The sequence below is a fragment of the Cydia pomonella genome, chromosome 1, assembly GCF_033807575.1.
Source record: "Cydia pomonella isolate Wapato2018A chromosome 1, ilCydPomo1, whole genome shotgun sequence".
NCBI lineage: Eukaryota > Metazoa > Arthropoda > Insecta > Lepidoptera > Tortricidae > Cydia > Cydia pomonella.
Window position 1 is genome coordinate 43,745,432 of NC_084703.1, and position 13,764 is coordinate 43,759,195.

Below are 13,764 nucleotides of genomic sequence, written 5' to 3' on the forward strand. Positions count from 1 at the left end.
TACCTAAGATCTGTGTTGCTTTGATTTTACAGTGTTTCTCAAATTTGATCCACATATGGTCAGCGCACTCATAGTCCATCTTCAAATCAGCTTCCAAATAGTTTCTCAGCTCATCCATGAATGTATCACCTTTAGGGCCATCCAGTGTCCCCCACTTAATTCTAGGGGTTCTATCCACTATTGTTCTCATGGGCTTGGGTAGGTCGTACACAGCCACAAGTATCCGGTGCTGCGATGTTAGGGCCTCGCCTGGAATAACCTTGCAATCCTTGAATTTATGCTTTAAAGTTACGTCCGAGACTATAAAGTCTATTTGTGAGACTTTTCCTGCGCATTTGTAGGTTATTAAATGTTCTAGTTTCTTTTGGAAGTTCGTGTTTATCAGGGTTAACGAGTGCCTTGCTGCAAAATGTAGGATTTCTTCTCCTTGTTTATTCACTTCACCCAACCCGTACCCCCCGTGTACAGTTTTCTCATATGCAGTGTTGCTAACTCCAACATGTCCGTTTAGATCCCCTCCGATTATCTTGTATTCATTTGCAGGAATGCTACGGATCATGTCATCGAAGTCATCCCAGAAATCAGTCTTTTCTGCCTCTGTGCAACCTGATTGCGGGGCGTAAGCTGAAATTATATTGGTGATCTGCTGTTCATCCAGAGCAAGCTTGATTGCCATTAAACGGTCGCTCTTACGTGCGATGTTTATTATTCGGGCCTTAAAGTTGTTGTCGAGTACTATTGCCACTCCGTTTCTTTTGTTGTTCGTGCCGTTATATATAACCTGGTAGTCATTTCCTATGTCCTTCGATTTTGAGCCTTTCCATTTCGTTTCTTGTAGGCAACAGATGTTAATGCGTCTTTTTTGTAAGATTTTGCTCAGTTCTTGACTCCTTCCAGTGAGAGACCCCAAGTTCCATGTTGCAAGTCTTATCCTGTTGGTGGTCGAATGCGAATGCTTGTTCTTGTCAAACTTTTCGTCGCTTCGGGGGGACGCCCTAGTATTGGTTGCATTTTGTATCGCATTATTAGCATTCGCGTCGCTTACGGGGTACGCCCTAATATCTTTGCCTTTTCTCATTATGCGTTCGTATTCATGTGAGGAGATAAATTTTTTGGCTTTTTGTTTTACGGCCGGCTGCCGCCTGACGCCAAGGCAGTAACTCTCCTGGAGAGCTCAGGAGCCACCGTTGGACATTGTCTCTTCCGCCGCCTTCCTTACTACCTCGCCCTGCCTGGCGGTGTAGTTCCAGTGTAGCCTGGGACCTTAATATGTAGCGGCAGCCTTCCACTAGGTTTGTGCCTCCTCCGCCTGTTCCGCCGTACCGATGTTCGCCATCTCCGCCTTCACAGCCGTTGAGGACTTCACCCGTAACCCTGGGCAGGGGACCGCGATATACCCCACGGTACTGGGTCCTCATCCGCACTTCGCCACCCGATAACACACAACACGATATGGACACTGTTCGAAATAAATTGTTTTTGATTTGATTTTATAGCACTAATACCTACGTCTAGTTTAAGTTTGCGGTTATATTAAAAATACAGACTGTATATCGTCATATAAACTACAATAAAATTTGAACCCTTGTGAGTCACACTTTAATACTTTTTCATCACACTTGCTCGAAAAAGTTCTTATTTCATGCAGGTATACTGAAGGACAAAGGGCTATCTTGTTCCCGCGGGAGTTATGGATTGTGAAAACAAAGCTATAACTCCCTAGGGAGTTACAGCTTTTCTTTTAAATTATGTCACTTATTCATACAAACCAAGTAGCATTACTTTTAAAATACTGACATTTATAATTTAATAATAATAATTAATTTAAAAGCCCTTTAAAATATTTTTACATAATTTTCAATCGTGGCTGAATGCCGAATAGGTCTGTGCCTTCGATGTTTAACCTTTCAAGAAATTACAAAATGGCGGACGAATGTTTGATGTCACCGTGTTTAAGAATTATTTCGCATAAAATTTAGTTTTTTCTTCGCAAGTGTGATGAAAAACATTGTGTGTAACTCCGGGGGTAAGAATATTGCAAACTCGGGTCTTTAATTCCACTTATTTTTACAGAATTATCACCCTCGAATCCAAAATTTCACGTACCCCCCTCGTTGCACAATGTACTATTACAGTTTTACTCGAACATTACTGGCTGTCAAAGCGAGTCTCAGAGACCTATGGGGCCTAAACAAGTAACAATCGATTATGGAAAACGATGACGTCATAATTAATCGCATCTGTACATATACATTTTTACCTTTCGATTGACGTTAGTCGATCTTAGAAATTTTTGCAAAGTCCCCTGAGGCGCTACCACGAAAAATCTAAATGTCTTTTATCTGCCTCTTTATCGCACGAATATGCAAGCAATAGAGATAACGAAATTCCGATTACGTTTTTCCTGGTAGGCCCTGGTCTCTCCAAAACAAAGAGCATTTGAAATAGAGGTGGATTGTCAAAGAAAATTTTGTAGCTATAGTTTATTTACTGCCATCTTTCGAGACATGATTAAAACTTTTCAATGATGTGTTAAATTTCTTAAATATCAAAAAGTGGCGCCATCTTACCGAGCATCGGCTAAAGGTTATGGCGCCATCGTTCGAAACGCTGCCACCATACCTTTGGCCTTTAATCTATTAGATGGCGCCACTTTTTGATATTAAATAAATTTAACACATATCAGTGAAATAATAAGGATCAAAGTCAAATGACGTTCTAAAAGTTATAATCGTGTGTCGAAAGATGGCAATAAATTTACTGTGGCTACAAAGTTTACTTCGACAATCTACCCCTATTTCAAATTGTCTTTGCTCCGAAATATGTTGCACGATAAAAAATACGTGGACTAAACCTTCGGATATCATAAAACACACTAGAAATAATCGCACACGATTCTCAACCCCAAAACTCACACATACACCTTCAGGGTCCGATATTGAGCAAGTACCAGAATCTACCATCAGTGGTCTCCCCGCAGCAGCTCCATCAGCAGGTTGAAGCTGGGACCGTCGCCGTCTTTGCTTTTATTTGCCGGGTTTAACATTTCTTTGCCGACTTGCATGAAGAACTGAAATGGGAGAGGTTTATTAATGAAGGAACTAAACTTGGCTACCGCTACTGACTACTAGTAGCCGATCGAACAACTATACGTGCAGTGTTGTTCAGTCAACAGCAGAATTTCAAGCGTAGACTAAACAGCCGCATTACGCGTTTACGAAGAGAGCTAGATCCCACAGATGCCATTTCCATTGTAACATGCGTCAATGCGATTAGCACTACTGAGCAGTGTCACACAGTAAATAGCGGCGGCGCGCGTCGGAGCAGAGAGTCCGCTCAGTACAAAGTGTCATTCTCGCCGCACGCACACAGACGTGACTATTACGCACACAGACGTGACATTTACAGGCGTTCTCGGGCAGAGCTTAGTCGGGCTGTGCGCGCGTTGCTCACTTGACGTGCCCGCCGCTACGTAGGTACCTACTGTATGTACGTCAAAATGCAGTCTCTAAGGAATGTAAACATGATAAGATGTATGTATAAACGAATCGATGTATATCTGTAAACTTATATTTCCTACTCCTTTTTTAAATTCGAAATTAATACAGAAGCAAGAACGGCGGGAACGGACCATCTGTTTATTTTTTATTTTGTGGCAGTGTTGGCCGAACGTTAATTGCAATTGACAATTAACCATTACAAATTGAACCGTAAATATTAACGGACGGTAACAGTTTATTGGCTACGTGCGAAGTGCATGGTGGGGGTAAGTAAAGCGATCCCAGCGCATAAAGTGGTAAAAATTAGAACTAACTGCGGATAGCGTCTTTAACATTTCGTACAAGTTATATGGCTCGAAATAGAACTTTAATTTACGATTACTCCTGAAATATTCATTTAAATTGTACAGTCAAGTGTAAAAATATGGGTGTACACATCTTACTCAAAAATATGTCCCATAGCATCTTATTCCAGTGTAATAAGAGCGTAGTGCCATATTTATGAGACGATTCTCTCGATACATATTTTTGCAGCTGACTGTATGGTGTAAGGGACCATTGTAATCTGTATGAGATGCTAAATATAACTAACGTATTTAATTTGATAATCATTAATACTGTATCCGTGTAGCTTTGCTAATGCCACGTTTTATGTGAGCTTTATTTAGAAGTTAAAAATGGGTATAGGTATAAAACTTAAGTAAGTCACCTGTTGTATGTAGTTGTGACGTGTTCGAATAGACAATACATGTTTAAAAGACACACACAAACAAAACAAATGTCTATTCGAACACGTCACAACTACATACAACAGGTGACTTACTTAAGTTTTTTACCTATATAGCAAGTTATCCTTCAAAAACATACACATAATTGTTATATCGCGGACTTTATGTAAATCCATGAAAGAGAGACAACCCCACAATACATTGTGTTGTTATAGCTCAAACGGATGAGGCAGCGTTTTCGATTAAAGCTCGTAGCCACCGTGATGTTTTCCGACAATATCGTTATATTTCTACCAATTTACACAAAAACTAAACAAGTTATATACCTAAACCTTCCTCAAGAATCACTCTATTTATAGATGAAAGTCGTATGAAAATCCGTTCAGTAGTTTTTAGTTTAGGAGTAATTTTATAAGATAAGCCCGCCTGTTGTTTACCTCTATCTTCATGTATGAATTTGTATTGTATTATTTGTATTGTATGTAGTGAATTGACGTTTCCCCCTAGATTTGCTGATGATAGGTTGCGTGACTGACTGATTTACCTGGCAGGTGCGCTGCAGCTCCGGTATGCGCAGCAGCAGCTCGCCGAACTTGGCGGGCGTGTCTGGTGAATGTGCTGCGGTGTACGCCTGGAGCGCACCTAACGCCTTCTCTTGTGAGGCGCGGACTTTCTCGGCTTCCCGCAGCTCTGGGGCGTCTGAAATACATTATTTTTGAATAATAATAATAAGCCCCCAGGGCAGCTTGTGGCGAGCTGAATGGGAAGTGACGTCCCTTGGGTCCCATGCCCCCGAGAGTCGGTCAGGCTCCTCTCTCCGGCTTGCCTTCATTGGCCGGCTGGAGTGAACGCTGAGCAGGGGCCGCAGGACTCTCACCTCTGGCTTGCCTTTACCGGCCGTCCAGAGTGGGGTGTCAGAGCTATATGCTCGCAGGGTGGAAGTGAAATATGCAGCCACTGAGTAGAAAGCGGCGCACACCTCTCCACACCCTGAGCCACTCACGCAATGTTGTCCCCTTGTCGCTCTGTGCGAGCGGCCGTTTTCGGGGACCCTTATTTTGAGTTGGCGAGTCACCACCTGTCCATTTTTCGTGTTTTTTAACATATGATCAGGGCAGGTGCCATAGTCAGCTCCACAGTCTCTGTTACCAGTCCACTAGCAACTCAACCCAATAGCCCGGTTTCTCTTTGTACCTTTTTCTTACAATAGTCCTACACGAACCGGGGCTTGTCCTTGGATGCACTGCTATAGTGCGAACAGGGATAATCGTCGATTGGTGTCACATTCCATTTAGAATAAATTGTCTTATTACGAGGGGCATCTACGTGTTGGCTTCGGCCCCACGCACGCCAAATGCCCGGGACCCCATGGTCCCGCGAAATTGTAAGAGACATACAAATAATAATAAAAATACAGCCTATATACGTCTCACTGCTGGGCACAGGCCTCTTCTCATCCCTGAGAGGGCTCGGGCTATAGTCCCCACGCTAGCCCAATGCAGATTGGGAACTTCATATACACCTTTGAATTCCTTCGCAGATGTATGCAAGTTTCCTCACGATGTTTTCCTTCACCGAAAAGCAAGTGGTAAATATCAAATGATATTTCGTACATTATTTTTTAGTGAAGTGATATGAAATGTTGTTATATATTATGTGTAGGGACACGTAGTATCACAGACGGAATATGGACAATAATACCTAGGCCTAGTTTACCCTCTATGTTAGGTCAGATGGCAGTTTCGTAAAAACTTGTGCATATGCCAATTCTTGGGATTTGTTGCCAAGCGGACGCCAAGCTTCCATGAGCTGTGGCCAAATGCAGGAACAACGTGAATAATGCCCTTCAAACCTTCAAGAAAAGAGCGTACTCCCATCTTAAATGCCGGCAACGCACTTACAACCCTTCTGGTGTTGCAGGTATCCATGGGCGGCGGTAATCGCTTACCATCAGGTGATCCGTCTGCTCGTTTGCCTCCTCTACCATAAAAAAAAAGAATAAGATGATGAGGAGCAACTTCAAAGCGTTTAATTATAAGCTGTCTTACCTGAAGTGAGCAACACGATGACCTTGAGCGCCACGTACTCGTACCTGTCGACCCTCAACCGCCGCAGGTGGTCCGTGAAGCTCAGCATGCGCTCTATGCACGGAGTCAGACCCAATCTGGAGAAAAAAAACATTATTTTAGAGGACTTTGTTTGAAGTAATCGACTCATACGCGATTCTAAGAAATCAAAACTCAATCAAATTCGAATCTCCATCATCAAAGAAGTAGTTTGAGACCAATCGAACTTTAGGAAGTGGTTCTAATTTAGCTTCCAAGATGGGTTAACCGTTAAATGAAGACCTATCCATAGATACCCCACACGTATGGGTTGAATAAAAAAAATTTTGAGTTTCAGTTCTAAGTATGGGGAACCCCCAAAATTTATTGTTTTTTTTTTTCTATTTTTGCGTGAAAATCTTAATGCGTTTCAGAGAATAAATCTACTTACCAAGTTTGAACAGTATTGTTCTTATAGTTTCAGAAAACAGTGGCTGTGACATAAAAGGACAAACAGACGGACATGACGAATCTATAAGGGTTTCGTTTTTTGCCATTTGGCTACGGAACCCTAAAAAGATATCTAAGACCTTAATCTTCCTAAGTGTTACTTATTAACCGACTTCAAGATTTCAAAAGGAGGAGGTTATCATGTCAATTCGGTTGTATGTTTTTTTTATGTGAGTTTTGAAAATTAATTTTTTGATTGAATTTATATATATATATACAGATTGGTCCCGTTTTTGTCAAAACTCAGTTCTGATGATGGGATCCATGAGGAATCGAGGGAACTCTTCAAATGTGAAAGGCATACATATACATTTTTGTATTTTCTTTAACAAATCAAGCATTTACATTTAAAAAGTTACATTTGATGAAGTGGAACTGCTGATGATGATCAGTATGGAACTCTTCAACGACGCATAGTACACGTTTGGCGATTTGTCCTCTTCGCTGTGTTTGTTAAGTAAATTAGACTTTCAAGACAAATTTTTGTCAAGTTCGAGTTCTGACGATGGGGTCCATGAGGAATCGAGGGAACTCCTCAAATGTTAAAGGCATGTATATAGTGATTTTAATATTTTCATCAACAAATCAAGTATTTACATTTGTAGAAGTGGCATTTGATGAAGTGGAACTGCTGATGATGAACAGAACGGAACTCTTCAACGATGCATAGCTCACGTTTGGCAATTTGTTCTCTTTGCATGTTTGTCAAGCAGTTAGCTTTTCAAGGCACATTTCTATATTTCTATCCTATTTAGTTTTTTTGATAATTATCTGGTGCTTTATTTCATGCATGGTGTGAAATAATTTATCTTAAATACAGTCGAATACCCTATTGCGGGTATCTTACCAGTCAACCATAGGGCAAATCTGAAATGTGTCAAGGTGGGTGCAGTGACAAAAAAAAACATGTTACCTCCTTTTCTACAAAATTAGGCGTAGGACGCTGTCTTTTTAATTTCATTGTATGAAATCCAAAATCAACAATAATCGTCCTTTCACCTCATTGAAGTCGTTTCTTAAAAATTATGTTTAACTGAAAGGTTAGGTTGCCGATACTTACTTGGCAGCCTGGTGTAGCGTGATGCCCCTCCCTCCCCCCACCCGCACTTCCCCTGGGGTCCCCACGCCGCGGTAGCAGCAGGACAGAACTAGTAATTCGCACCAACTGTTGATCAGCAAGCAGATCTGATCGTCGATCTGTAAAGAAACAAATAGTAAAACTATAAAACCTATTAATAGTTAATAATATTAGGTCGTTACCTATGAAATTAGCGTTTTGTATGGAGAACTTTAACGAAATTCGATTTTTCATACAATGAATTTTGCGGATTATTTTGTGATGGCATTTTCAAACCGAACAAGTTTTTGCCGGTAATCTGAGACATTTTTAAGGCAAATTTTTATCTCATATTTTTTTTAATCTGTCCCGTCAGAAAAATATAAGTCGTTTAAATACTCGAGCCGGCAGCACATGAAAAGAGCTGTTTTCAAGACGGTATTCTGAATACATAAAACAATAAAAGTAGTACATAATAGCATGTAAAATCGTAGTTATGTAGCGCACTAATGAAATTAAAAAATACTTCGAAGTTACTATTAAAATAAATAAACTATGACATGACTAAGACCCAATATTAAACCTCATTTTTAAACCGACGCATTTTATTCTTTAATGGATTATAATTTCGTTTTTTTTTTCTGGCATCCTAGTCACAGCCTAGGTCAGGGGTCAGCAATTAGTTTCTTCAGAGGTCCAGTTCAGGAGTGTATTAAATAACCAAAAAAAATAAATAGGTCGGCGGTCCAGACCTAGACTGCGGTCCGCCATTAGGTGACTCCTGGCCTAGGTTATGTTTGACAGAGATTTCAAGGTATTGTATATGTTATGATAATACCGTTTATACCTTGAGGTGAATATTGTTTTTATTTTTCCGAGTGACCACTCTTTCATCACTTGATGGGTTGACTATTTATAGCACAGGTCAGCCAGAAAGTCTAGACTAGATTATATATATATAACTATTACACAAGTAAATTAATAAAGAGTAAAGTATTATGCGCCACACACCGAAAATTATACCTAGAGACAAGCTCTTGCACCATCTGACAATCGTGTACATCCTATGGTAAGGTCTGCCAGAAAGTCTGGACTAGAGTTCTTGGCCGTAATTTATGACGCGGCATACAAATTATTGGCTACCAGTTCAACTCTTTATATTGAATGTGATACACAGATAAATTAAATACTAGTAGTAATCTTACAGAAATTTTCTTAAATAGCGGCAAGCTCTTGCACCACTTGACAATTTTGTACAGCCTATGGTCAGCTATATTGCACAGAAAGCCTGCATTTAAGTATTATACGTCACAATAGACATAGAACTAAACAAACTTACCGAAATATTTTTAAATAGCGGCAAAATTTTGCACCATTTGTCAATCTTGTACAGTTTGTGATCAGCTATATTGCACAGGTCTGCCAGAAAGTCTTCGCTAAAGTATTATGCGCCATATTAGACACAAAATAAAGAAACTTACCGAAATATTCTTAAATAGCGGCAAGCTCTTGCACCACTTGACAATCTTGTACAGTCTGTGATCAGCTATATTGCACAGGTCTGCCAGAAAGTCTGGGCTAGAGTTCTGGGCCGTAATTCCTGAGGCTGCAAGTAAGGGGTTGGCCGAGGGGCTGCCCGTGGACTTGCCCAGGCGGTTCAGCTCCGACTCGTTATATTGCCAGAGATGCTCCACATCCATTATTTCCTGGGGTAAAGAAATAAGTGTTTAATAATAATGCATATGTTTACAAGTTATTAATATTTTCACGTGCAGGGGATATTTTTTTTATTTGTCTAATATAATATTCAATAAATTTCGTGTAAACACGCTTAACAACAAATTGTATTATAGTTGGTTTAATAATGGACAAATTGTTTTCCTTTCGGCCACGTTCGAAAATGAAAAGATCGTGAATGCCACGGCTGTCAATATATATTCTGCTGTAATTACTGTACGTTAAACGGCAAAGCTTTCATAGTGTGTTTTATTCAATAACCCTCACATGACAGTTCATATTATCCACCTTTCCCCTATAGCAGTAGTAAATAAATCAAAAGTCACCTGCAATAACGGGGGAATGTCTGGCGTGAGTCGGCTGTTGCTGGACTCCCCTCGACTGTACGACCCGGGGCCGTTCACCTGCAACAAAAAATACTATTACTAAGGAAATAATACTTATTCATCAAAGTATTCGTCTTATGACCTTGGATCGCACGACCTATACGAAAAAATATAAATAAACGGGCAAGAGCATGTCGGGCCACGCTCAGTGTAGGGTTCCGTAGTTACTCTTCCGTCACAATAAGCTAAACTGGAGATTAAAGTATAGTAAATTGTTAAGCAAGGGATGAAACGGTACCTTTCACGCGAGTTAAACAAATAGGCAAATTTGCATAATCAGTACCTAATTAAAGTAAGTCTTTTTACTATGAACGGGAAACTTTTTGCGATAACTCAAAAACAGCGTCCGCGATTTTTTTCATATTTTTTGGACCTATGGTTCAAAAGTTAGAGGGGGGGGACACACATTTATTATTTCTTTCGGAGCGATTATCTAAAAATATATTCACTTTATCAAAAAAATGTTTCTTGAAAACCCCTATTAGTTTTGAAAGACCTTTCCAACGATACCCCACACTTTAGGGTTGAAGCGAAAAAAAAATTTCACCCCCACTTTAAGTGTAGGGGAGGTACACTAAAAAAAAAAAAATTTAGATTTTATTGTACGACTTTGTCGGCTTTATTGATTTATATATCCATGCCAAATTTCAGCTTTCTAGCACTAACGACCACGGAGCAAAGCCTCGGACAGACAGACAGACAGACAGACAGACAGACAGACAGACGGACATGGCGAAACTATAAGGGTTCCTAGTTGACTACGGAACCCTAAAAATAAACTCTGGGGAGTAAAATAATGCTGGCTTTGCTACGATGCCTCGGGCAGGGTAAGACCCGTTTTGACTAGTAGGCCGCGGGCCAGGAGCATATTTCGTCGGTCATCGCCTCCCGGCTGATACTTTGTCAGATGATAGTTTAGATCCTATCATGAATTAAAAAAATAGTCAGCCGGTTGTATCGCAGTGGAAAGACCGTCATGTAAAAAACACCCTATACGCGCCTTACCACTTTATGTTCGCAAAGTATGCGTAATGTGTAAATTGATGTAATGTTACATACAAAGTTTCATGATCAGTTATTGCTATCATAAAAAGGTAAAGCGCTTTTTTTACATATTCGTGCGACCAGCTGACGTTCTTACCGCCGCGATATAACCGGCTGACGATTTTTTTATAATTAACAATAGCATCTGAACTATCATCTGACAAAGTATCAAACGGGAGGCGATGGCAATTTTTTACGTGTTTCGATGGCTGCCATTCCTCAACCCACCAACGGAACGGCAGGTGACGTCCACGAGGATTCATCATACATAGCTTTTAACTACTATACGAGTTTTCGCCCAGGAGGCGATTGGTCATGGAAATCTGTTCCTGGCTCGCGGTCTATAACAGCACTGCGACGCTCGGCACTTTGTGTGAACTCGCTTAATGTCCTGACGTAGTACATGTATGTACATCCGAAAACTTACGCAAGTGAGGCTTGATGCGTGGCGTAGCGTAGGAGGCACGGGTGCGGATAGTAGAGACCCGGTCGATACTGCTCCCGATAATGTGTACGAGCATTGGTACGTGGAGCGCCCGCCTCGTGTTCGATCTTCTCGTATGGCTGGAAATAAGGTTGTTAGATATTTGAAGTCAGTACTAAAGTACAGAAGATTTCCTTGACTAATGATGATGAAAAGGTACACATTTAAATTGGTCATTACTTCTTATCTTTTTATGTATACTTTGATAAAAAACCAAATTTCAGTAATGTCCAGTTTCTCGTTAAAAATTACAGATCTTCTGACCCTTACCGGGATTTGAATCAAAGATCGACGGTATCATAAGCTTAAATGCGGACGGCAAAGAGGACTAACGGACAACGGTAGACTTGATTCCTTAAGGCATCCAACTGTCAACCATTGGGATAAAAAGAAAAATTTGCGAGTAATTTTAGTGCCTTACCTTTCAAGAGAGATATGGGCATTGTAAGAGAGGTATGGGCAGAGGTATGTCATCTCGCTTTGTGTGGCACAGCGGATGTCATTCCAGATCTAGAGCAGAGCCCAACTGGGGAAGTACTCGTACCTCCACCTTACAGAAAACCGCAGCCAAATAACACTAGACCCTACTCATAGTGTTGTGTTCCTGCAGGTGAGTAAGGCTGCCAGAGCTCAACGAGGTGTTAGGGTCGGCAACGCGCATGTAACTCCTATGGAGTTGCAGGCGTACATATGCTACGGAGACTGCTTACTATCAGGCGGGCCGTATGCTTGTTTGCCACCGACGTAGTATAAAAAAAAACTTCATCCCAGTACCAAGCCGCCAAGGAATTTATCGAATCTACACGCCGGGCCATTTTCAACAACGGTGACAGGACAACGAGATTCGAACCCAGGACCATGTCGGATCTTACTACTATAACTGTATAGATACTGGATAGTCATTCTCGGTAACTTAAAAGGAGTGACTTTAGTGCCATTACCTTCCAGCTTCATCCCAGTGCCAAGGCACTTGTCGAATCTACACGCCGGGCACTTCTTCCTAGTCGCCACGGTGACAGGACAACTGCCGCCGCGTAGACACATATAGTTCTTTCTGTTTTGAACGGTCCGCTTGAAGAAACCTTTGCAGGACTCACAGGAGAAGATGCCGTAGTGGAAACCGCTGATTTTGTCGCCGCATATGGGGCAGGGGCTGTAAGAAAAATAAAATTTAGACGTCGGTATCCTATAGACGGGAAGTTAAAGGTGAAAGGTGACTGCAAAAGTGTCATTCCTACAGCATTGCAGTAAAGATGGTTGGCTCTTTATCATTTGTCACCATGCCTGTCACGTTCTAACAAGTATGTTAGTGCGAAAGTGACGGGCATAGTGACAAGCGATAAAAATGGAACCAGGCTGCCACAGCTGCTGGTGCAGACTGCCCGTCTGTGCCTTGATAAATATCTAGCGTCGTTGTCATTGCCGCTTTGTTGGTGCGCTTTGAAGTTTCAATACGTGACTCAATTTATTAAGAACGTTTACAATGACTTCGCCCTTTTCCTGTTGCGGCAAAGCTGCACGAGAAACGTTGCGGTGGTGAAACTGCTGTCGCCTTAAGGCTCGGCTTTTACTTGCTGGTGCCCTAGTGGTTGTGTAAACGGTCTTCGCTGGTATCCTAATCGTCGGCCGGCGACGCGTTGAACACGGGGTTCTGTTCCCGGTAGAGGACGTTACATGGCGACCCTGCCAATCTAGTATACCATACCTGTTAATGAGCTGTTGCCTGCTGATGCCCTGGTGGTGGTGTAAACGGTCTTCTCCAGTGTCCTCGTCGTCGGCCGGCGACGCGGGGAACACGGGGTTCTGTTCCCGGTAGAGGACGTTACATGGCGACCCTGCCAATCTAGTATACCATACCTGTTAATGAGCTGCTGCCTGCTGATACCCTGGTGGTGGTGTAAACGGTCTTCTCCAGTGTCCTCGTCGTCGGCCGGCGACGCGGGGAACACGGGGTTCTGTTCCCGGTAGAGGACGTTACATGGCGACCCTGCCAATCTAGTATACCATACCTGTTAATGAGCTGTTGCCTGCTGATGCCCTGGTGGTGGTGTAAACGGTCTTCTCCAGTGTCCTCGTCGTCGGCCGGCGACGCGGGGAACACGGGGTTCTGTTCCCGGTAGAGGACGTGCGGATGGCGACCCTGTAACGGTTAGTAAATTTGTGTTATTTCCAACAAGTGTATTACGTTTTCTAACGAATGTCCTACAAGTGTCCTGATTTCTATCGTTGCTCTACATTTTACATTTTGGACAGGCACAAACAAGATACGAACT

At 41.8% G+C, this 13,764-nt stretch overlaps 1 protein-coding gene across 1 annotated transcript in view; it reads right to left on the bottom strand.

Annotated features, from left to right (window-relative positions):
* Window positions 1–1,450: 1,450 nt before the first annotated feature.
* The window catches only part of LOC133524563 (nuclear hormone receptor FTZ-F1 beta), a 63,014-nt gene continuing 50,700 nt past the window's right edge, over window positions 1,451–13,764 (bottom strand). The window contains exons 9-17 of the mRNA XM_061860649.1: window positions 13,501–13,631; window positions 12,433–12,644; window positions 11,435–11,571; window positions 9,904–9,981; window positions 9,322–9,546; window positions 7,844–7,980; window positions 6,277–6,392; window positions 4,773–4,927; window positions 1,451–3,070 (exon numbers count right to left, since the gene is read on the bottom strand). Coding sequence (XP_061716633.1) covers window positions 2,963–3,070; window positions 4,773–4,927; window positions 6,277–6,392; window positions 7,844–7,980; window positions 9,322–9,546; window positions 9,904–9,981; window positions 11,435–11,571; window positions 12,433–12,644; window positions 13,501–13,631 — 1,299 coding nt within the window. The 3' untranslated portion in view covers window positions 1,451–2,962. The remainder of the gene's footprint in view (window positions 3,071–4,772; window positions 4,928–6,276; window positions 6,393–7,843; window positions 7,981–9,321; window positions 9,547–9,903; window positions 9,982–11,434; window positions 11,572–12,432; window positions 12,645–13,500; window positions 13,632–13,764) is intronic.